Source organism: Ovis aries, chromosome 1 (genome assembly GCF_016772045.2).
Source record: "Ovis aries strain OAR_USU_Benz2616 breed Rambouillet chromosome 1, ARS-UI_Ramb_v3.0, whole genome shotgun sequence".
NCBI classification, from domain to species: domain Eukaryota; kingdom Metazoa; phylum Chordata; class Mammalia; order Artiodactyla; family Bovidae; genus Ovis; species Ovis aries.
Genome location: NC_056054.1, coordinates 165,619,690 through 165,642,908, shown reverse-complemented (window position 1 = coordinate 165,642,908; position 23,219 = coordinate 165,619,690). Strand labels below are relative to the sequence as shown.

Sequence of the window (23,219 nt, the reverse complement as noted above, 5' to 3'; positions counted from 1 at the left end):
TTTTTCCAGTGGTCATGTATGGATGTGAGAGTTGGACTGTGAAGAAGGCTGAGTGCCGAAGAATTGATGCTTTTGAACTGTGGTGTTGGAGAAGACTCTTGAGAGTCCCTTGGACTGCAAGGAGATCCAACCAGTCCATTCTAAAGGAGATCAGCCCTGGGATTTCTTTGGAAGGAATGATGCTAAAGCTGAAACTCCAGCACTTTGGCCACCTCATGTGAAGAGTTGACTCATTGGAAAAGACTCTGATGTTGGAAGGGATTGGGGGCAGGAGGAGAATGGGACGACAGAGGATGAGATGGCTGGATGGCATCACTGACTCGATGGACGTGAGTCTGAGTGAACTCTGGGAGTTGGTGATGGACAGGGAGGCCTGGTGTGCTGCGATTCATGGGGTCGCAAAGAGTCAGACACGACTGAGCGACTGAACTGAACCGAACTGAAAAGAGTGTAAGAAGAAGGCACTGGGAGGCAGGGGAGATTGTTGATTGCAAGGGCCTTTGAGGAAGTCATATCAGGAACTTACATTTCCTTGTGATTCTGTGAGCTGCCATCTAGGGCATGGGTTGACCTAAGGGGACTACTGTCAGTTTAAGGTCACTGCTGGCCCCTTGGCCAAACAAAATGATGTTGAGACACAATAGCATGGAGAAGCTTAGCTAAATTCTCAACAGTCTCCTTATTCCAAACCCTTCCTGCTGAAAAGTCTAGATCAGAATAAAACATGATTGGGAAAAAATGTAAAGTTAAGATTACTGCATGAGACATACTGATTAAGTGATAACACAGAAAAAACAAAACACACCAATACCTGTGAGATGCAGGAATAGGTGGGCATCAGTGATTTCTACTTTTTATAACTGCTGTCTTTCAGAACTGCTCCTGGGGGAATTCTCTGGCAGTCCAGCGGTTAGGACTCTGTGCTTTCACTTCCAGGGCCTAGAATTCAATCCCTATTCGGGGAACTAAGATCCCATAACTCTCCTGGCACAGCCAGAGAGAGAGAGAGAGACAAAAGAACTGCTCCTCCACGTCAATATTGCCTTCACAAGATGCTTCGAGGTCTTGAATGCAAACAGACAGCGGAGCCTATGACCACACCTAACAGTGCTGACTGCGACACTGAAGGGGATGTCCTCCGCCTCCGCATTTCCATGAAGAACACCTGTAGATGCTGTCCCCACTCATGAAGCAAATGAACTGATGTCAAAGACAAGCAAAACTGATCGAAACTGCCTTCCTCCTGGAAATGCTTCCCCAACTAGGGACTCGGGACTTTCCAGGCAGTGCAGTGGTTAGGACTTCAAGCTTCCACTGCTGGGGGCATGGGTTCAACCCCTGGTTGGGGAACTAAGATCCCAGTGCTGCATGGTGCCACCCAAATAAATAAATAAAACTAGGAACTCAACTGAATTATTTGGACTGGAAAGAAAGCCCTAAGGCATAAGGACTCACAGTGGGAAGCCACACCGGAGGGCCCGTTAACCTGTTTTGCCTGGTTCCTGTGCCTTCATTGGTGTGACTTAACAAGTGCACACTCTTTGTTTCCAAGGGTGCTCTCTGGAATTGTTATTTCTTGTATGTGTACCTTGACTATCATGGACCACCTCAACTTACCAGAATTGTGTTGTGCCTAAATTGATGGCTCAGGCCAGATTAAGAAAAGGTTAATATAAATACTTAAGGAGAAAGCCATCTAGCTTTCTAAGACTGACCTTTATTTTTAACAGGATTTGTTTAAATTGGCTAAATCCAGGATCCCTGGAGGGCCATAATGAAAAGTCAATATTGCAGGATGCTTTCATCCTACTGCATGGGTCCTACTGATAGTAATTTTGCTCTAGAAATGCCTTGACCAAGAAGGTGGATGCTGCAGGAAAAAAAGTAACCTAGTAGTCTGATGCTGCCTATCCTTAGAAAGGACTCCTTGCAAGGTTGGCCCTTACCTGCTATTTGGGCACTTGGCTGGCCATCTGTCCTCTGTAGTGATGTAAAACTTTCCCTAACTGGAACCCTCCTACACTGTTGGTGGGAACATAAATTGGTGCAGCCACTATGGAAAACAATATGGAGGTTCCTCAAAAAACTAAAACTAGAGTTGCCATATGATCCAGCAATCCCACTTCTGGGCATATGCTGCTGCTGCTGCTGCTAAGTCGCTTCAGTCATGTCCGACTCTGTGCAACCCCATAGATGGCAGCCCACTAGGCTTCTCTGTCCCTGGAATTCTCCAGGCAAGAACACTGGAGTGTGTTACCATTTCCTTCTACAGTGCACGCATGCATGCTAAGTTGCTTCCGTCTCTGCGCGACTCTATGGACAGCAGCCCACCAGGCTCCTCTGACCACGGGATTCTCTATGCAAGAATACTGGAGTGGGTTGCCATTTCCTTCTCCATCTGGGCATATATCCAGACAGAACTATAATTCAAAAAGATAAATGTAGCCTTATGTTAATCAGTTCAGTCGCTCAGTCATGTCCGACTCTTTGCGACCCCATGAATCGCAGCACGCCAGGCCTCCCTGTCCATCACCAACTCCCAGAGTTCACTCAAACTTACATCCATCGAGTCAATGATGCCATCCAGCCATCTCATCCTCTGTCGCCCCTCTTCCTCCTGCCCCCAATCCCTCCCAGCATCAGAGTCTTTTCCAATGAGTCAACACTTCGCATGAGGTGGCCAAAGTATTGGAGCTTCAGCTTTAGCACCATTCCTTCCAAAGAACACCCAGGGCTGATCTCCTTCAGAATGGACTGGCTGGATCTCCTTGCAGTCCAAGGGACTCTCAAGAGTCTTCTCCAACACCACAGTTCAAAAGCATCAATTCTTTGGCACTCAGCCTTCTTCACAGTCCAACTCTCACATCCATACATGACCACAGGAAAAAACCATAGCCTTGACTAGATGGACCTTAGTCAGCAAAGCAATGTCTCTGCTTTTCAATATGCAGAACTATTTACAAGAGCCAAGATTGGAAACAACCTGTCAGTTGACAGATGAATGGATAAAGAAGATGTGGTTTATATATACAATGGAGTACTACTTGGTCATAAAAAGAACAAAATAATGCCATCTGCAGCTACACAGATGGGCCTAGGGATTATTATACTGAGTGAACAAGTCAGAAAGGGAAAGACAAATACCATATCATAACACTTATATGTAGAATCTAAAACATAAGAATGAATTCATTTACAAACAGAAGCAGACACACAGAGAAGAGACTTGTGGTTGCCAGGGTAGGGGGCAGGGGATGACTGGATTGGGAGTTTGGAAGTAGAAGATGCAAACTACTATATATACAATGAATAAACAAGGTCCTACTATATAGCACAGAAAACTATATCCAATATCCTGTAATAAACCATAAGGGAAAACAATAAGAAAAGGAATATATATATGTATGTATGTGTATAACTGAGTCACTTTGCTGTACAGCAGTAATTAATACAACTGTAAATCAACTAGACTTTAATCAAAATAAATAAATTTAAATATATATATATATACACAAAACTAAATCAATTTGCTATATACCAGAAACTAACAATACTATAAATTAACTATACTCAATTTAAAAAGAAAGAAAAAAACCTTTCCCTAAGTTATAAGAGTGGCCTAAACTGCTTATACAACCAATGTGATTTATGCTGAGCAACTGCCTTTCTCGTGAAAGTCTAGACTTTTGGTACATGCCAGGCAGTGCATGCCTACATGACCAGCCTCCAGTAAAAGCTTTGGGTTCTAAGGCACCAGTGAGCTTCCCTGGGAAACTACACTTGGCTCATGAAATCACAACTCATTGATGGAGGAATTAAGCACACAGTGTGTGACTCCACTAGGAAAGGACTTCTGGAAGCCTGAGATACGTTTCCTCTAGACTTGACCTAAGCACATTTTCACTTTGCTGATTTTGCTTCGTCTCTTTTCACTGTTATAAATCTTAGCTATGATTACAGCTACATGCTGAGCCCTGTGAGTTTTTTAGTAAGCCAGCAAATGTAGCGTATTCTCTGGGACTGCCCAGTGCAGGAAGGAAAGACAATTCTTCAAACATGTGGCCAAAAAATTCCCCAAGTAAACAGATAAGTTTACCACCAAAAGAAAAAATATTCAGCCTCCATTATATGGAATTAGTCCATCTCCATTTCCTCCCCTCTCCACCATCCCCACCCAGTTAAGCCGATTTCTTTAAAAGTATGAGAGAAACACGGTTCTCCACTTTGCCTGTCCTAAAGTTCTTACGACAAACCTAGCACAGCAAAGGAGCCGCAGCAAATGTCAAGTCTCAGCAGCTGGGGGAGAACGGCTCTTTGTCCTGTCCTGGAAGCCAGGGCCGAGAGGAAGCCATGCAGCACTCTGCGAGCCCGGCTGCCAGCCTGACCGGGCAGAGGTTTGGACACCTGCCTTGAGGAGATGCTGCCAGGGGCACAGGACCAAAGGGAGCTGCCCTTTTGACCCTGCTCTAACGCTCTGCCTTGCCAAGCCAGTGTTTACACAGTGTCAAGTGGCTGAGACAGCTGCAGTTTTCTAGACAGTTTGAGTGTGCTTTTTAATTTTTCTTGTACTTATTGTGAAAGGAATTATCTTCTCATAGACGGTAGAACACTAGTAGTGTGTGTGTTCTCAAAAAGTGATCAGACATAAAGGGTGCCCAAGTGACAATGATCCTTGGCCTGTGTAAAAATGAAGTGGCTTTGCAGTGCCCTCTTTCATATTCACTGCTTCAGGAGACTGCAGTAATGAAAAGATGATTTTGCTTTTATTTCATTCTTCATTTATTTCATTATTTCATTTCATTCCCTTTATTTATTTCATTCTCCATAGCCCCTACCTATTCATTTATTTTTAGTTCATTTTTTCTTTTTATTCTTGACAGTTAAAAGGAAGAATTATTCATTACACTGCTTTCAAGTTTGCCAAGTCAGTTTCACTCTGGAAAAGAAATGCTATGTACAGAGCTAAGGTGCTACTTTTTTTTTTTTAGTACATCAATGGTTTTGAGACAGTTTTCACTTGCCAGAGAGCAGTGCTTGACTACTTGACACTGTGTGCTGTGTTCTATTTAATGTCCTAATTATCAGAATGCTCTTTTGCATGCAACATATCCTAATATCATCCATTTCCATGATTCTTATCCAGTTACACTTTGAAGTGTGCAACCCTTTTGAGGTGACTACCAAAGATACTGATTGCTGCCTAACCAAGTGTCTTAAAGCATGCATATGAAAGTACATCATGATCGATTTTTATTCTACAAAGTTGTATAATTTACATAATGAAAACTATTTTTAAAGTATTCAACAGCTGATGCAAAAAAAAAAGGGAACGAAGGTATGTTTTCAGAGGTTTGCCTACTAGAATATTGGTTGTATAAATATCCAGTTACTTTGGCATTAAGCAATCATTAAGTTCTGCAGGACTTTGGCTAATGAGACTTTATGACAGTCCAAGCTTTTAGATGTTGTAAAAGTTTTTTAAAAAACAATACCTCACCTGTTTCATAAGAGACCTTTAGAGACAGCATTAATTCTCATCTGCCAGAGACGGAATCTCTGTGGTTTTGTCTCCAGGAGTATTATTAATTGTATGATTTCTCAAGATCTTTTTGATCTCTGAGCACCTATTACTCTATAAAAGATTAAACACACTATTTGTTAAAATTTATCACTTTGTAAAAAACTTCATCAGTTCAGCTCACCAGTGTGTCATACTTCAGAAAAGACTTCCTCCCAGTTATTAACTGCAATTTCACACAGTTTAAGGGTGGTGCCTTAGCACCTCCTCTTGTGTCCACAAGCCTCCCCATAAAAAGTGCTTCAGAGAAGAACTGGGGGAATTAGACTCCTGTGAGCCTGACTTCTTCTTCTCTTTTTTTGTCACACCAAGTAGCACGCGGGATCTTAGTTCCCAGGCCAGGGATTGAACCTGTGCCCCTGCAGTGGAAGCTTGGAGTTTTAACCACTGGATTTCCGAGGAAGTCCCTGTGAGTCTCACTTCTTAATAGGATCAAATTTTGCAATGTAAAATAAAGAAGTGGATCACAGAACATTTAACAGAAATCATGACAAAATACTTAAGACATTTAGAAAAATAAACTGGAAAAATTAAATTTTGAGTCAATAGACAATGGGAAGTCTTCAGAATATTAAAAAGAAAAACTTTAATGAAGCTCTAGAACAATCTCTTCTGAGGATCAAATGCCATATACTATTAGTCTGAACATAGCCTTTACGAAAAGAAATATTGCAAGGTGTATTAAGAAGCTATAAAAAATATTATCATCCCTTGACTAAAAAATTTCACTTAAAAGTATTGTAAGTATATAATCAGAGGTTCATACAAAGGATATTTGTTTACCATAACATTATTTTAAACAGCAATAATGTGGAACTATCTTAAGAATAGAATTTGAAGATCAGGCTAATAAATTATGACATACTCATATGATGGAATTCTTTGCAGTCATTAAAAAAATCATAAGATTTAATGACACAACCAACTTCTCAGAATAAAATATTTGGTGACAAAACCAAAATATAATATAGTGTGATGGTCAATCTTATTTATCAACTTGGTTAACCCATGGTGCCCAGATATTTGGTCAAAAATTATTCCAGATGTTTCTTCTTCAAAAAAATATTCTGAAGAGTGTTTTTTTTGGATGAGATTTAAAATTAAATCAATGGACTTTGAGTAAAGTAGATTGATCTCCATTCATAGGTAAATCTCATCCAAATAGCTGATGGCCTAAATAGAACAAAAGACCAAACTTCTCAGAACAGGAGGTAATTGTGCCAGCAAACTGCCTTTAGACTTCAAGCACAGTACTGCCTCCTCCGGGGTCTCCAGCCTGTGAGCCCCTCCTGCAGATTTTGGACTTGCCAGCTTGCACAGTCATGTAAGCCAATCCTAAAATCAATCAATCAATCTGCCTCTCTATAAAAAACAGTGGGAGTCACACAAAGCTATACATGTGTTAAAGTTTCACCAAGTTCTGTGTGTATATTGCTGGTGAAATCTGAATAAGCTCTCCAGATTATATCTATGTCAATTTCCTGGTTTTGATATTGCCTTACAGTGATGAAAGTTGTCGATGTTGGGAAAGGTGGGGGTGAAAGGTACATGAGACCTCCATATACATGTATTTGCAGCTTCTATAATTATTTCATTGTAAAAGTAAAATGAAAAATTATTGCTACCAAGAAAAGTTCTCTAAATGGGTAGCGACTAGATCAAAATGCTATTAAACTACAGGTATTCTTGGAATATAACAATAAAGATAGCATAGCTTTTCAATCTCTCTGAATCCCTACAGAAAAACCAACAGAGCAAGCTCTAAATGAAATCATCCATGGACAACTCTACAACAGATACAAGACGTCCCCCACCCCCAAGTGGAAGAGGTGGGGTCACACAACCAACTATGAGTTGTCCACGCTGAAGGATACAGTTGTCCACGCTGAAGGAAGAAGGAAGTAAAAGGCCATCTGTTAGATCTAAGAATCAGAGAATCACAAAACAGTCAATAGTTCAGAAAGCACAAGAAATCAGGCTAAGAACAGTGCTATCCTTTATCCACAATGTTGTTGAACTGTTTTTTTAGATCTAGATTACAGATTTTCTTGGATTTTCAATATGGAGACATATTGTCTGTGAATAATAAAAAGCTACTTCTTCCTTTCCACTATTCTTTATTTATTTTTTTGTCTTACTAACACCTTCAGTAATGTAATAAACCTAAAAAGTCTTGACTGGTTCTTAACTTCAAAAAGAATACTAATGTTTCACTCTTAGATATGATGTTTATTTAGACTTTCAGATGATTTTTATCAAGGTTCTATAATGAAAATGTTTTCTAATTGGATCACAAGTAGATAGGGCAAAATACAACTTTGGTTAAATCTGGGTAGAAGATCATGGTATATTAAAAATAACTGCAACTTTTTGCTACTTCTTCCATTGAGAGTTGCAGTCTAATTCACTTCCCCATGAATCTGTGCTGGTCTTACTAACATGCTTGACCCACAAAATGTAGTAGAAGTGAAGTTTTAGAAAGCTTTGCAACTTCTGCCTGCAACTCTTAGGACATACACACTGGGAACCATGAGATGTAACAGAAGTCTGACGACCCTGACTCCTACGCTGGAAAGACCACAAGGAGGTGCTCCACTTGATAGTCTCAAATGAGTCCAGTCTTCAGGCTATCTTCGCCAAGGTGTCAGACACCAAGGGAAGCCACCAGGAACCCTCCAGACCAGCCCATCCACCAGGAGAGTAAATTCTGTTGACACCAGCAGAAGAGAAGACTCAATCAAGCCTTGCCCCAATTCCTGAGCAACAAAATTGTGAGATAAAATAGTTGTTTTAAACCTCTACCAGGCTCCCTAGGTGTCGCTAGTGATAAAGAACAACCCACCTGCCAAAGCAGGAGGCATAAGAGACACAGGTTCGATCCCTAGGTCAGGAAGAGCTCTGGAGGAGGCAAGGCAACCCACTCCAGTATTCTTGCCTGGAGAATCCCATGGATAGAACCTGGCAGGCTATGGTCCATAGGGTCACAAAGAGTTGGACAGGGGTGAAGAAACTTAGCACGGAACAGCAGAAACCACTACCACTTGGGACAGTCTGTCAAGCAGCAATAGATAACTGGAACACAGATATGTAAACTATTTTTATGGTTTTACACTTTTTCATAATTTAACAAAATTGAGTCTCCTCCTCATTATTGGAATTGAGGCAATTTCCCACTGGTTAGGAAAAACAACAAAAGGTAAAGACAGGCGAGTATAGCATGAGAATCTCAGGTTCAGCACTAGACCAATGCTAAGAGCAGGTCTGCATAACAAAGGTTACTAGTCTAATAGGAATGAATTAGAAAATGGGTAGATACTTCACTAAGGGCCCATCGCTCAGTGATGGGTCAGCACCTTCATGCAAATCAGAAAAAAGGAACACCTTTTTTCATAGCCACAGTCTGACATGAGACTGAGATGAACAAAGTGCAGGCTGAATCTCAGCCTCTACTTCTTCCAGCTTCCTTGCACAAGGCACAATTAGTATAACCTACATGCAATACCTTTATAAAGTACAAAGAAATATTTCTATATTTGCAAATGACATAAATTCTTGTGGGCGGCAATGAACTAAGTTGATGAGGATGGAAAGATCTTAGGAATCTGTGTGAGTGGGCAGAAAGGTGGCAAATGAAGTGCACAAAGTATAAATATGAGCTAACATCACAGCTAAGCAGAGGATCTAGGCTTGTTGCGGATTGTTCTTCAGATTGTTCCCTGAAGATAACACAGAGGCTTCCTTTGACAGCAAAAAGAGCAACTACTTGATTGAATCATTAAAGTGACATTCCCCCTGAGAAGTAAAGTAGTACCACCCACTCAACTGATGCTCTGATGGAAGCTGAATAAGGGAAAAACCATTAAGAGTGGAGAAAAATTAATAGCACTAGGGCTCAAAAGAAACAAGGACTTCTATATATGAGTAGAACATAAAGGACAAATTAATCAGGTCCCAGGGAAAGGAACAGCAGTGGTAGAGGTGGTAGCAGCGAACACAGCAAGCTTGGGACTGGGAACTAGTACCTATGATGATGGTGGTGATGGAAGCAGACAGTTTCTGGGGATGGCAGCAGCTGCAGCGAGTGAGCTGGTTTCCCAGCTCTCCCAGTGGTCTTGACCAGCAGTGTGGCACCAGACCATCAATGCTAGCGACAGGAATAGAGATAAAGCAGTAATCAGGAAACTGCCCAACACATACTTCATTAACTCTTTACTCAGCACTGACCATATTTCAGGTATCATGTTCAGCAGATAAATGTTAACAAATAATTATTATATGCCCAGCCCTGTAATAGATGTGGGAATACAAAGATGATTAGATTAACGGTCCCCATCCTTCACAAACTCAAAATTGAGTATGGGTACACACCGAGGAAACCAGAATTGAAAGAGACACATGTACCCCAATGTTCATCGCAGCACTGTTTATAATAGCCAGGACATGGAAACAACCTAGATGTCCATCAGCAGATGAATGGATAAGAAAGCTGTGGTACATATACACAATGGAGTATTACTCAGCCGTTAAAAAGAATTCATTTGAATCAGTTCTGATGAGATGGATGAAACTGGAGCCGATTATACAGAGTGAAGTAAGCCAGAAAGAAAAACACCAATACAGTATACTAACACATATATATGGAATTTAGGAAGATGGCAATGACGACCCTGTATGCAAGACAGGGAAAGAGACACAGATGTGTATAACGGACTTTTGGACTCAGAGGGAGAGGGAGAGGGTGGGATGATTTGGGAGAATGACATTCTAACATGTATACTATCATGTGAATTGAATCGCCAGTCTATGTCTGACGCAGGATGCAGCATGCTTGGGGCTGGTGCATGGGGATGACCCAGAAAGATGTTATGGGGAGGGAGGTGGGAGGGGGGTTCATGTTTGGGAATGCATGTAAGAATTAAAGATTTTAAAATTTAAAAAATAAAAAAAAGTAACTTAAAAATTGAAAAAAAAAATTGAGTATGGGGAGCACACATGAAAAAAAAAATTGTGGCAATGTGGTAATTGTGAAAAAGAGACATAAAGTTTTGTGTAATTCAAAGTAAACAGATAAAACATATTCCTTTGTTCTGACACAGCATTAGAGCAGACACTGGGTTAGGCACTATATAAAACACGAAATAAATCAGATATATATCCTGATCTGGGATGCTTATAGTCCAGTTGATGAAGCAGGGCAAATATTCATTCTTAAAAACAAGTAGGAAAGTGATATGTTGTAGAAAGTTCCAGAAAAGTATTTTAGGTTTTTAAAGGAAAGCCTGCATATAGTAGATACTCAGTATTGTCTTAAGTAAAGCTACATTCTACCTACTCAGTCTTGAATGCTACTTTCTCCTTTGATGCCCTTTAATATAGTTTACTTTAAAAAATCTTTACCAAGTGCCTCTTATATTGAGTGCCTGCTCTATACTGAATATCCCCCTCCACACACACCAATCATATATTGAAGCCCTAACCCCCAATGTGATAATACTGGGAGGTGGGACCTTTGAGATGTAATTAAAATTAGATGAGGTCATGGGAGTTGGGCCCTGGTCCACTGGGATTAGTGTTCTTATAAGAAGAGACACTAAAGAGCTTGCACCTTTCCCCACCTTGAGAAAAAAAAAGAGGGAAAGAAAGGAAGCAAGGAAGAGAAGGAGGGAGAGCAAGGGCAAGAGTGAGAAAAACAGGAAGAAAAAGAACCAAAGAAGAACCAAAGAAAGAAAATCACCTGAGGACACAGCAAGAAGATTGACACCTGCAAGCCGGGAATCGGGCCCTCACCAGAAACCTAACTGGCCAGAACCTCGATCTTGGCCTTCTCAGCTTACAGAACTGTAAGAAATAAATTTCTGTTCATTAGCCCAACAAACCTAGCATATTTGATTATAGCAGTCTACTACCAATAACCTCAGATATGCAAATGACACCACCCCAAAGGCAGAAAGTGGACAGGAACTAAAGAGCCTCTTGATGAGGGTGAAAGAGAAGAGAGGAAAAAGCTGGCTTAAAACTCAACATTCAAAACACTAAGATCATGGCATCTGATCCCATTACTTCATGGCATATAGATGGGGAAACAATGGAAAGTTTCAGACTTTACTTTTTTGGGCACCAAAATTACTGCAGATGGTGACTGCAGCTATGAAATTAAAAGACACTTGCTCCTTGGAAGAAAATCTATGCCGACCTAGACAGCATATTAAAAAGTAGAGACATTACTTTGCTGACAAAGGTCTGTATAGTCAAAGCTATGGTTTTTCCAGTAGTCATGTATGGATGTGAGAGTTGGGCCATAAAGAAGGCTGTAGAATTGATGCTTTCAAAATGTGGTGTGTTGGAGAAAGCTCTTAAGAGTCCCATGGACTGAAAGGAGATCAAACCAGTCAATCTTAACAGAAATCAACCCTGAATATTCATTGGAAGGACTGATGCTGAAGCTGAAGCTCCAATACTTTGGCCACCTGATGTGAAGAGCCAACTCATTAGAAAAGACCCTGATGCTGGGAAAGATTGAAAACGGGAGGAGAAGGGGATGACAGAGGACGAGATGGTTGGATGGCAGCACCAATGCGATGGACATGAGTTTGAGCAAACTCTGGGAGATGGTGAAGGACAGAGAAGTCTGGCATGCTGCAGTTCATGGGGTTCCAAAGAGTCAGACACAACTGAGTGACTGAACAACAAGCCATCCCTCCCAGACTAACGTCCTTCTCATCCAAAATTCACATCCTTGTCACATGCAAAATACATTAATTCCATCCCAACAGCCCCCAAAGTTAACTCATTCCAGCATCCACTCAGAAATCTAAGGTCCAAAGTTTCACTTAAATATCATATAAATCAGGTATGGGTGGGTCTTGAGACATGATTCATCCTGAGGCAAAAATTCCTCTCCAGTTATGAACTTGGAAAACCAGGCATGTTACATGCTTCCAAAATATAAATGGCCCTTGAACAAAAGAGTTCTGAGCTGTGAAGGTCCACTTACACATGGATTTTCTTCAATAAATATGTGTAACACTATGGTGCTTCCCTGATAGCTCACCTGTAACGAATCCGCCTGCAATGCAGGAACCCCAGTCCAATTCCTGGGTTGGAAAGATCCCCTGGAGAAGGGACAGGCTACCTACTCCAGTATTCTTGGGCTTCCCTGATGGCTCAGATAGTAAAGAATCTGCTTGCAGTGCAAGAGACCTGGGTTTGATTCCTAGGATAGGAAGATCCCCTGGAGGAGGGCATGGCAATCCACTCCAGTATTCTTGCCTAGAGAATCCCTTTGGACAGAGACTGCCCAGCTACAGTCCATAGGGTTGCAAAGAGTCAGACATGACTGAGTGACTAAGCACAGCACAACTCTTCAGAGGTAACTGAGTCTGCGGATGCAGGACCACACACATGGAGGGAGAGCCAACAGTAAAGTCATATTCAGATGTTCACCTGTACAGGGTGGGGGCAGCACCTCTAACCCCCCCACATTGTTCAAGGGTGAAGTGTACAATGACAGGCATATTACAGATATGCCCATTCCAAAAGGGAAAAAATAGGAAAGAAGGGCTGATATAGCAAGTACAAATTTAGCAAAGCAAATTGCATTAGATCTTAAAGCTCAGCAATAACCCTCTTTGGTTTGATACTCCGCCCTCCAGGCCCACAGGGGTGGCAGTGTCGCCTCCACAGCCTGGAGTAAAAGGTGGCCCTGCTCATGCAGCTCTCTGCAAGGGTGGTCCTGTCTCTAAGGCACTGGGCAGATCGGTCGTGGTGGATCTGTGGTAGGAGTAGTAGCCCTGCCATCTGAACAGCCCTTAGCATTCTTCCTTTTTCCTGAACATAAAGCAAGTTCACAGCTGAATAACTGTATGGTCCTATCCTGTAAAAGCCCCAGACTACAACAGCCTTCTTCAATCCATCCTATTTTGGGGGGGTCCTCTTTAGTTCCAGCTGGCAGTGTTTTTGCTGATAAAACCCTGTTTCTATTCCTGGCTTCTGCTGATATTGACAATTAAGTCCATAAGTTGTACTAATTATCCATCGAATAGTCTTTCAGCCACATCCTAGTGTTCTCTTCAGAATAAGCTTTCTTTCTCTCTCTTTCTGCAGAAGGCTCAGAATTTTCCAAATCTCCTAGTTCCTTTTTATTTAAAGTTTCTTCTTCAATTCATCTTGCTTCTCTTACATTTTACTGTAAATAGTAAGGACTACCCAAGGCACACCTTCAACACTTTGCTTAGAAATCTCCTCTGCTAAATATCCAATCATCACTCACACTTCTAACTTTTAGAAAACACTGGGACACAATTCAGCCAAGTTTTCTTTGGACGCTTTACAAGAAGGATCTCTTTGCCCCAATTTCCAATAACCTTTCCCTCATTTCTACTTGAGATCTCACTGGAATGGCCTTTATCATTCACATTTCTACCAACATTCCATGACTATTCATGCGGCAGTTTTGTCTCCTGTTTGCCTCTTTTCTTTCTGAGCCCTCACCAGAAACACCTTTAATGTCCTCATATCTATCAACAGTTTCTTCATAGCAATCTCAGCTTTTTTCTAGCACATGCCTCAAAACTGTTTCAGCCTTTACCCATCACACAATTCCAAAGTCACTTTCACATTTTTGGTATTTGTTACAGCAGTACTCTAGCCTAGAACCAAAATGTATAGGTATTTCATGGGGCTCTCCAGAGAAACAGAAATAGAAATTTATAAAAAGGAACAGATTCATGCAATTATAGAGGCTGAGAAGTCCCAAGATCTGCACTCAACAACCAGAAACCCAATAGAACTGACAGTATAAATTCCAGTGTGAAAGCTGGCAAGTTCAAGACCCCCAAAGAGCCAATGCTTCAGTTCAAGTCCAAAAGCAGAAAAGATCAATGTCCCAACTCAAGGGAACGCTGAAGTTCCCTCTTGCACAATCAATCTTTTTTTCTATTCAGGTCTTCAACCAATTAGGGAAGGCAATCTGCTTCATTCAGTAAAATTGATTCAAATGTTAATTTCATCACCACCAACAACAGCCAAAAACCCAACCCTCTCAGAAGCACCCAGAATAATGTTTGACCATATACCTGGGCACCTTATGGCCGGGTTGACACATAAAATCAGTCATTAACACTGACTATTTTTGGAGCTCTGGAAGCAAAAGATAAACAAAGTTTCTACTGGTATGGAGCTTATGTCCTAAATAAATAATTTCAAACACTTGTGCTAAGAATGGGGACCAAGGAAACAGACAAAAGTGTGAGAAAGGAGATGGGGGTAGGTAGAGACATTTATAGGAAGTGGAGCAATTCTGAAAGTCTGAGAGCTAAAGAATGAAATTGGAGTTACACTTTGGGAAGAAGAATCTAGTATCAAGCTGCAAAGTGGCACATGGGAGAGGTACCACAAACAGGGAAGCTAATACAGCATACAGGAAGGATGAAGGTAATGGAAAAAAAATAGAGGAAGAAGGAAAGAAACTATTTATCGAGCATCTACTATGTGTCAGACATACTTTTAAGTGTCTTCACATATTTGAACTGGAAGTGGCAAAGAGCACAGAAAGGAAAAAAAAATCAAAAAGATATTACAATCAGCAAGACTTCATAGCTGATTTTGTTTCAGTTCAGTTCAGTCACTCAGTCGTGTCCGACTCTTTGCAACCCCATGAATTGCAGCACGCCAGGCCTCCCTGTCCATCACCAACTCCAGGAGTTCACTCAGACTCACGTCCATCGAGTCAGTGATGCCATCCAGCCATCTCATCCTCCGTCATCCCCTTCTCCTCCTGCCCCCAATCCCTCCCAGGATCAGGTATGTGTATATTGGAAATGGCAACCCACTCTAGAATTCTTGCCTTGAAAAGTCCATGGACAGAAGAGCCTGGCGGGCTAACAGTCCATGGGGTTGCAAAGAGTCAGGCACAACTGCGTGACTGAGCATGCACGCGCAAGTGTATACTGGGACATTTACTTGTGCTTGGGTAGACAGGCTGGAAAAAAGAAAGATTCAAAAATGTCTAAGGTTTCAAGTATGAGTAACCAGTAAGACAACAGAGATATTATGAGGAAAAAAAGGATTACACAAAGGAAGAGAATGAGGAGCAAAGACAATGTGTTATATTTTTTAAAAAATGAGATATCCAGGCAAAGCTGCTCAATGAACAGTAGGAAATTACAGGGCTGGAGGTGAAGAGATAAGTCATACCAGGAGATGTGTAGATAGAGATTATATGCAGATAACCTCTGAAGTTGAAGCAATGTACATCGGTTACTAATGCAGATAAAGAAGAGGATATATTTTTATGGATTCTCATACTTGAGGAAGATCTATAGGTGTGCTGTCCATAGTAGGCACTATTAATCACATGAAGGTACTCAAATCAATTTAAATTGAAATGAAAAATTTAGTTAGTTGTACTAAATACATTTCAAATGGCTACCATATTGGATATCAGAGATAGAAAACATTTCCAACATCACAGAAAGTTTTATTGGGCAATATGTATCTAGAGGTTTGTCAGTAAAAGAAAGAGGAGAATTTAGTCTCATGAAGAGACCAACCTAGACAGCATATTAAAAAGCAGAGACGTTATTTTTCCAAAAAAGGTCTGTCTAGTCCCTTGGACTGCAAGGAGATCCAACCAGTCCATCCTAAAGGAAATCAGTCCTGAATATTCATTGGAAGGACTGATAAAAGACGAAGCTCCAATACTTTGTTTGGTCACCCGATGTGAAGAACTGATTTATTGGAAAAGACCCTGATGCTGGGAAAGACTGAAGGCAGAAGGGGATGACAGAGGATGAGATGGCTGGATGGCATCACCGACGCAATGGACATGAGTTTGAGCAAGCTTCAGGAATCGGTGATAGACAGGGAAGCCTGGTGTGCTGTAGTCCATAGGGTCGCGAAGTACTGGACACAACTGAGTGACTAAACTGAACTGACTCTCCTGAAAGCCAGGAAAAACAACATTACAAATAGAGAATGACCCATGGTATCCAGTAAAAGCATATGAAAACTAAAAGCAATAACTTGTGACCTCTAAAGCAGTTTCAGACTAGTAATAAAGTTAGAAACTGCTTATAAGAGATTTTGGATGAAATGAGTGATAAATAGGTTAAGGTAACAAGTATAAACAATTCTTTCAAGTAATTTTTCAGTGAAGAAAAACAAAGAATGGACCTAAGGAAGAGTTGAAAGAGAATCAAGCTAGATGTATGCCTAAAATGAGCACGTCTGTGGTCTCATTAGACGGCTTGGCCATCAACCAATCAACCAACTATCCACTAACTTCACCAATCAAAAAGGCTTTCATGTGGCAACGACAATTGGAAGGATAGAATTATACAAAGTTAAAACTATGAGAAGCTTTGCTGTTGTTTAGTCACTAAATTGTTACCCACTCTTTTGAGACCCCATGGACTGTAACCTGCTAGGCTCATGAGTTCATGGGATCTTCCCCAGCAAGAATACTGGAGTAGGTTGTCATTTCCTCCTCCAGGGGACATTCCCAACCCCAAGAATCGAACCCACACCTCCTCCATTGCAGGAGAATTCTTTACTTCTGAGCCACCAGGAAAGCCCCAAAAGAAGCTTTGAAAGCCGCCTCATCATGTCCGACTCTTTGTGACCCCATGGACACAGCCTGCCAATCTCCTCTGTCCAACAAATTCTCCAGGCCAGAATATTGGAGTGCGTAGGTGTTCCCTTCTCCAGGGGATCTTCTCAACCCAGGGATCAAACCCAGGTCTCCCGCATTACAGGCAGATTCTTAACCATCTGAGCCACCAGGGAAGCCCAAAAGCATAGAAAGCAGGTGTCCAGTCACACCCACAGCTTAGTACTATTAAAATCTAGATTAAGAACTCAAGTGTTTTGCATCCCACACTATTAGATGTTCAGCCTCATTCAAATGCCTCCTAAGACACAGACCAGAGAAGAGTTTCATCTATTGAGTTCCTTCAATCTAGAAAGAAAATATCTGTTCACATACATAAAATTTCAATTAAAAAAAATGAAACATAATTCTTTTACTTCTCTCCTTTAAAATTTAGAGAAACAGAGAACTAAGCATTGAGTGTCTACTATTTTGCAACATTACACTAAAAAGACCTTGCTGCTGCTACTGCTGCTAAGTCACTTCAGTCATGTCCGACTCTGTGCGATCCCATAGACGCCAGCCCACCAGGCTCCCTCGTCCTGGGACTCTCCTGTCAAGAACACTGGAGTGGGTTGCCATTTCCTTCTCCAATGCATGAAACTGAAAAGTGAAAGTGAAGTTGCCCAGTCGTGTCCAACGCTTTGTGACCCAGTGGACTGCAGCCTACCAGGCTCCTCCATCCATGGGATTTTCCAGGCAAGAGTACTGGAGTTACCGTAAATACCATCTAATTAAATCTTTAACATATAACCTGTTTTCAGTATTTCACAGCTTAGAAATGCATGCATCAGTTCAGTGAGGTCACAAAGATAGTGACAACTTTTACTCAGTTTCACATTATATTCAATTAGGAAATGGAATAGACTAGGGAGTGGAAATTACATGTTTAACAAGGTAAAAAAGTAACAAGGACAAATTCATTCACTGATGCCAATCTTAAAAATAAAACCAACTCTTTAGATAAACAATAGCTACTTAAATAAAATGTTTCAAGAAATTCTTAACATTGTCTTTGGAGGTAACCCGGTGGCTGGGAAACCCCGTAGAAAAGAGACTGCACGGTAACTTTTGTAACTTTTGATTGCAACTATAACAATCCACTGCCTATTACGATAAACAAGTTTCCTTTAAAAACTTTAAATGTTTTAGTTCCTACCAATAATTTGTAATTACTAGCATTCTACAATCCCCTGAGGCTGCAGAAAAACTGAAATTCCAAGAGAGAGTCTAACTTTGTTCTGAAAAGGCTGGGGGAAAATTACATTAACGGATCAAAGACTTGCTTTTGGAGGTTGGGAATCAGGAAGTGAGAGAAGTCACTGCCTGCAACAATCACTATTTGATCAATTCTACTGCTATTATTTTTAGCTCATCTTTTTAGCCTGTTGCTAAGGAACTCTACAGCCTGAAAGCAATGTACCAATAGGAACCCTTATGAAGCAAGAGAAAAGCAATTATCCTGACTTTCAAATTAGGCCATTCAGTCTATTTTGGTACCATTTAATAAATTATCTCCCTTCAATCTTTATGCAGCCGCTATAGTCTGCACATGCATATTTTCGCGTGTCGAAAATCCTCGGTTGTACCCAAAAGCAAAATCTTCATTTGTAAATTTTTATTATGAGGGTCTGCAGATCAGTATACCTGAAATGGAGAGCCATAGTTCTGGACTCTGATTTTCTATTAATACTTGTCTTTTATTCTTGCAAATACTCTGAATTCTAAACTTCTTGCAAGGAAAATTTTTGTATTTTTAAGAAATCTGGTGCAGAACACGGTGACAGGACTTGACAAAGCTGTTAGATACATAAAGCTGAAATTTCTACTTGGCAAGATGGCAGGACAGTGGGTGGATCAGAGCACTGGGGAGGGCGCGGAGGCTCCAAAGAGCGAGATGTGGGCTGGGGTGTCAAGTGAAATCCAGTATGACACAAATACGTACAGGAAAGATGGGAACTCTGGGTCTTCTCATTTCTACCCTCTCACTTCCAGAACCTCGTAACACCCAGACGTCATCGCTCTCGTAATTGGTGCAGAAGGTGAGTCGCAGGGACCCCGTTAAAGCTGTTTCAACTGGAGCCAACCTAGATTTCCACCGAGTCTGACTTCTGCCACCCCCCGTTGCCCTCAATAACCTCAAATTCTTCCGAACTAAAATCTGGCCAAGGAAGAGCTAAGAAGACCGGTGATACCGGGCTATCTTCAGCTTTTGGCTTTCCTCCTACATTTTTAAAAGTCCTTCCAACCCAACGGTTTCCCGAGACACTCGCACGGACAGCCGAGTTAACTGCCGCCGGGCTCTAAGCAGCGCCAACGTGGCGGTAACGAGAAAACGAGGGGTCCAAATTCCACCAATGAACTAGGCGGCTGGGCCTACGCCCCGCCCACCACTCCTGCCAGCCAATAATCTTCAAAACTCCTGTGTTACTCCCGCCCATTCTTAGCGCAGCTTAAGAGCTTGAAGCTTCCTCTGCTCACCCGAACACTTTAACCCGCTGTTTATGCGCCCTTCCTCCGCTTCGCTAGCTCAAAGGGCCATCGGCCCTTCTTTACTGAAGGCGTAGGGAGCGGCATCGGCTATCACCGGAGGCCCCGGACCCCAGAAGTTAGTCTTACAATCAGCAGCGGTACGAAAGGAAAGAAAAAGGACTGCCTAGGACGTTCAGATCACGCCCAGTTTACCTTGACCCGGAAGTGATTTTCCACTCCTCTTTTCTCCCTGCCCCTCCTCCCTTTTTTGAGAAGGGAAAAGAAGGACGGCTAGGTCTGGCCCGGCATGCCTTGGGCTTCCGGTGACCTCTGGCCCTTTTCTGTCGTCCGCGCTTGCTGCCTAGCGTGCTTGTTCGCTCACTGCTTTCCTTCCCTACCTCCCTCCCGTTTTCCTTGGGACGCTACCTGGTGACTGTGGCTCCCGCGACCAGCAGGGAGGCGGTGGCGGAGGACACTCGTTATGGCCGCCTCTAAGCCTGTGGAGGCGGCAGTGGTCGCAGCGGCTGGACCCGGTTCCGGGAGTGGGGTGGGCGGCAGCAGTGCGACTTCGGGCCCGGGCACCGGGAGCCTGCCGAGATGGCAGCTGGCGCTGGCGGTCGGGGCGCCCCTGCTGCTAGGAGCGGGTGCCCTGTACCTATGGAGCCGGCAGCGGCGGCGCCGGGAGACCGGGGCCCGAGGCGACTCCGGCGGCCTGAAGCGCAACAGTGAACGGAAGACCCCGGAGGGCAGGGCCAGTCCGGCCCCGGGCAGCGGACACCCCGATGGCCCCGGTACTCACCTGGAAATGGTGAGAAGCAGCCCCGGGCATGGAGGTAGAACCCGGCGGGTGCAGCCTTTCCTTGACGGGGTTGTGCCCCTCAAGGGGCTTCCCATCAGATGGAAGCTGCCAAGCGGCCGCCCATGGGTTTAGGGAAACTCAGTTCTGGCTGCCGTTATAGGGAATGGAGTAGCCCGAGGGCACAGGTTAGCAACATTCGTTGACAGTTTCCTTTTGGTTTCAGAAAAATATTTGCTTTTCTTCTCAGTGACACAGCGTTTATCTCTATCGTTGTGGGTAAGGGGACATTTGCTAATGTGATGATTATCTCTAACTAGTGAAGGAAGCCAAATTCCCTTAACGATCGGTACATTGTGATATGAATTGCCTTGATCATTTCTAAGGCCTAGGACTTAATCAGTAATAATCTTTTAATAACAAATGACTCCCTCGGTTGGGGAGTAAATACGGTGACTTGGTGGACAAGAGTAAAATGGTGTTCAGAGGTATTTATTTCATCTGTAGGAATGAGTTCTTAAACTTGGGTTAGAAGCATCTTAAAATTTATTTTTTTTATTTTACCTGGAAACTTAACATGACCAAGCCTGACTGCGTGATACGGATTCTCTGACGTTAAGCCAAGCTTCAGAGTGCCTGATAAACTGCTCTGTATGGTTTTGTTGGAACTATTAAATCCTTCTGGTATCTGACAGCTGTTGGGGGAGATGGGAGGGAGTGGAATTGGCCTGGCTGCATTCAACAATACAGGAGTGAGCTGAGGGGGGTGGGGAGGATTTTTCTGAGTCTGAAATTGTATAATGCCAGTTACAGTTACAGAGTGAATCAGTTCAGAGGAAACTTTGGTCAGAAAACTCTCAGTTATATATATTTTCAAGTTATTTCCAGATTATACTATCCAGAGTGAAGACATGTTTTTATTGAGTGAGTGAGTGAAAGTCGGTCAGTCTGTCTGACTCTTTGCTACTTCATGGACTATACAGTCCTTGGAATTCTCTGGGCAAGAATACTGGAGTGTGGGTAGTCTTTCTCTTTTACAGGGGATGTTCCCAACCCAGGGATGGAACCCAGGTCTCCCGCATTGCGGGCTGATTCTTTACCAGCTGAGCTACAAGGGAAGCCCAAGAATGCTGGGTAGCCTATCCCTTCTCCAGAGGATCTTCCCAACCCAGGAATCGAACTGGGGTCTCCTGCATTGCATTCGAATTCTTCACCAGCTGAACTATCAGGGAAGCTCCTGATAAATGGTCAATTTTAAAGGAAGTTCTGATGTGGAAGCAAACTACCTTAGTTTAGTGCATCCTACCTCCTATATATCAGGCATTGTGCTAGGCCCTGAGAGAATCAAATAGTCTTTCTAAGGGGAGAGTAACATACTGCTTTTAAAAAAAGTATAGCAAAGATGCAGTACGACTATGCTGGAAAAAACCTATGGACTGTGAGAACCAGGAAATGTATGTGTGTTTTATATTGGGGTCTCCACCAGAGTTACCTTGGAAAGTCATTTAATCTCTCAGATGTTGGTGTCATCCCTGTAAGAGAAGAGAATTAAAATATTAGATCTCTTTTATTTCAGCCCTGGGAGTGGTGATCACGGCACCATGAATTAGTCATCAGTTGTCTTGTTTTCATGTTTCTGAAAGTCTCTGGCCATTTCCTATTTTGTTTGTTTTTAATCACGGAAGAACAGTGGATAAATAAAAAATACGTAAAAGTTCTCAGTTCTCTGTGCTGTGCTGTGCTAAGTTGTGTCTGACTCTCTTTGACCTTATGGACTATAGCTCGCCAGGCTCCTCTGTCCATGGGCATTCTCCAGCCAAGAATATTGGAGTGGGTTGCCATGCCCTCCTCTAAATTACCAAAAAAAAGCTAGGCTCTGATATTGCAGTTTCAAAAATGACCTACTCCATCTCACCTTTTCGGCATTTGATAGAATTTAGCATACTGTCAGATTTTAGATTTCCTTAAGCCCTATTTTCAGATTTTCAGCATTGTCTAGGTCAACACTGTGATAATTTTTAAATTTCATGGCGTTTGTAGTTTTACCAGAACAGTTTTTTAGTTCACATCATTGTTGCTGAAAATTAGACTTCAATATTGGCTTCTTTGTATAACTTGAACTGCTTTAAAAAAATGATTACTTCTGACCCAAAATAAAACTGAGCAAAACACTTGCCCATACTGTTCTTGCAGATTTTATGGAATTGTACCTATAATCTTACTTTGAGTTACTAGATGATACTTTAGTAAAGCAACAGTAAAAATGTCTTTGCCATTTTTTTTAATGGAAATTTGTCTTGTAACTCATGATGATCAATGTATATTGAAAGACTTTGTTCATTTTTTTATATCCCGATCCTTAGTTATTATTAGATTATTTGATGACAAATGGTAATTTATTATTTATCTGTGGTTGGAGAAATTGTTTTATATTTGAATAGCACCTTTAAATTGTCAACCTCAGTGGGCTTTGTAAATAAGAAAACGTTTGTTTGAACTGATGGGAAAACTGACAGAATCCTGATGCTCAATTCTTTTCCACTTAATCAATAGTTGTAATTTTTAAGGGAATGCAGGAATGGGACAAATATTGTCAGTTTAGGGCTCAGTATCAGTGAGCAGAATGGAAAATCAGTGGTTATTGTTTGTTGGCTTATGTTTGCCTTAATGTAAAACTGAACTAATTACTGGGCTCCTGGGTTTGTGATACTCATGTCCAAACAGAC

General features: G+C 42.0%; 2 protein-coding genes across 15 annotated transcripts in view; one reads left to right on the top strand and one right to left on the bottom strand.

Annotated features, from left to right (window-relative positions):
* The window catches only part of LNP1 (leukemia NUP98 fusion partner 1), a 44,449-nt gene extending 24,541 nt beyond the window's left edge, over nucleotides 1-19,908 (bottom strand). For 4 of the 12 annotated variants that reach the window (XM_042229518.2, XM_004002881.5, XM_012188710.4 and 1 more), the window contains exon 1: nucleotides 19,171-19,908. The gene's annotated coding sequence lies outside the window, so the exon portion shown is untranslated. Of the gene's footprint in view, nucleotides 1-811; nucleotides 9,723-19,170 lie in introns of all 12 variants that reach the window. The other 8 variants (XM_060416629.1, XM_060416627.1, XM_060416630.1 and 5 more) reach the window with 4 other exon arrangements.
* Nucleotides 19,909-20,019: 111 nt separating this feature from the next.
* TOMM70 (translocase of outer mitochondrial membrane 70) overlaps nucleotides 20,020-23,219 on the top strand; it is a 38,038-nt gene continuing 34,838 nt past the window's right edge. For all 3 annotated transcript variants that reach the window (XM_042229227.1, XM_042229199.2, XM_004002879.6), the window contains exon 1: nucleotides 20,020-20,505. In XM_042229227.1, the coding sequence (XP_042085161.1) occupies nucleotides 20,179-20,505 (327 nt within the window). In that variant the 5' untranslated portion in view covers nucleotides 20,020-20,178. The remainder of the gene's footprint in view (nucleotides 20,506-23,219) is intronic.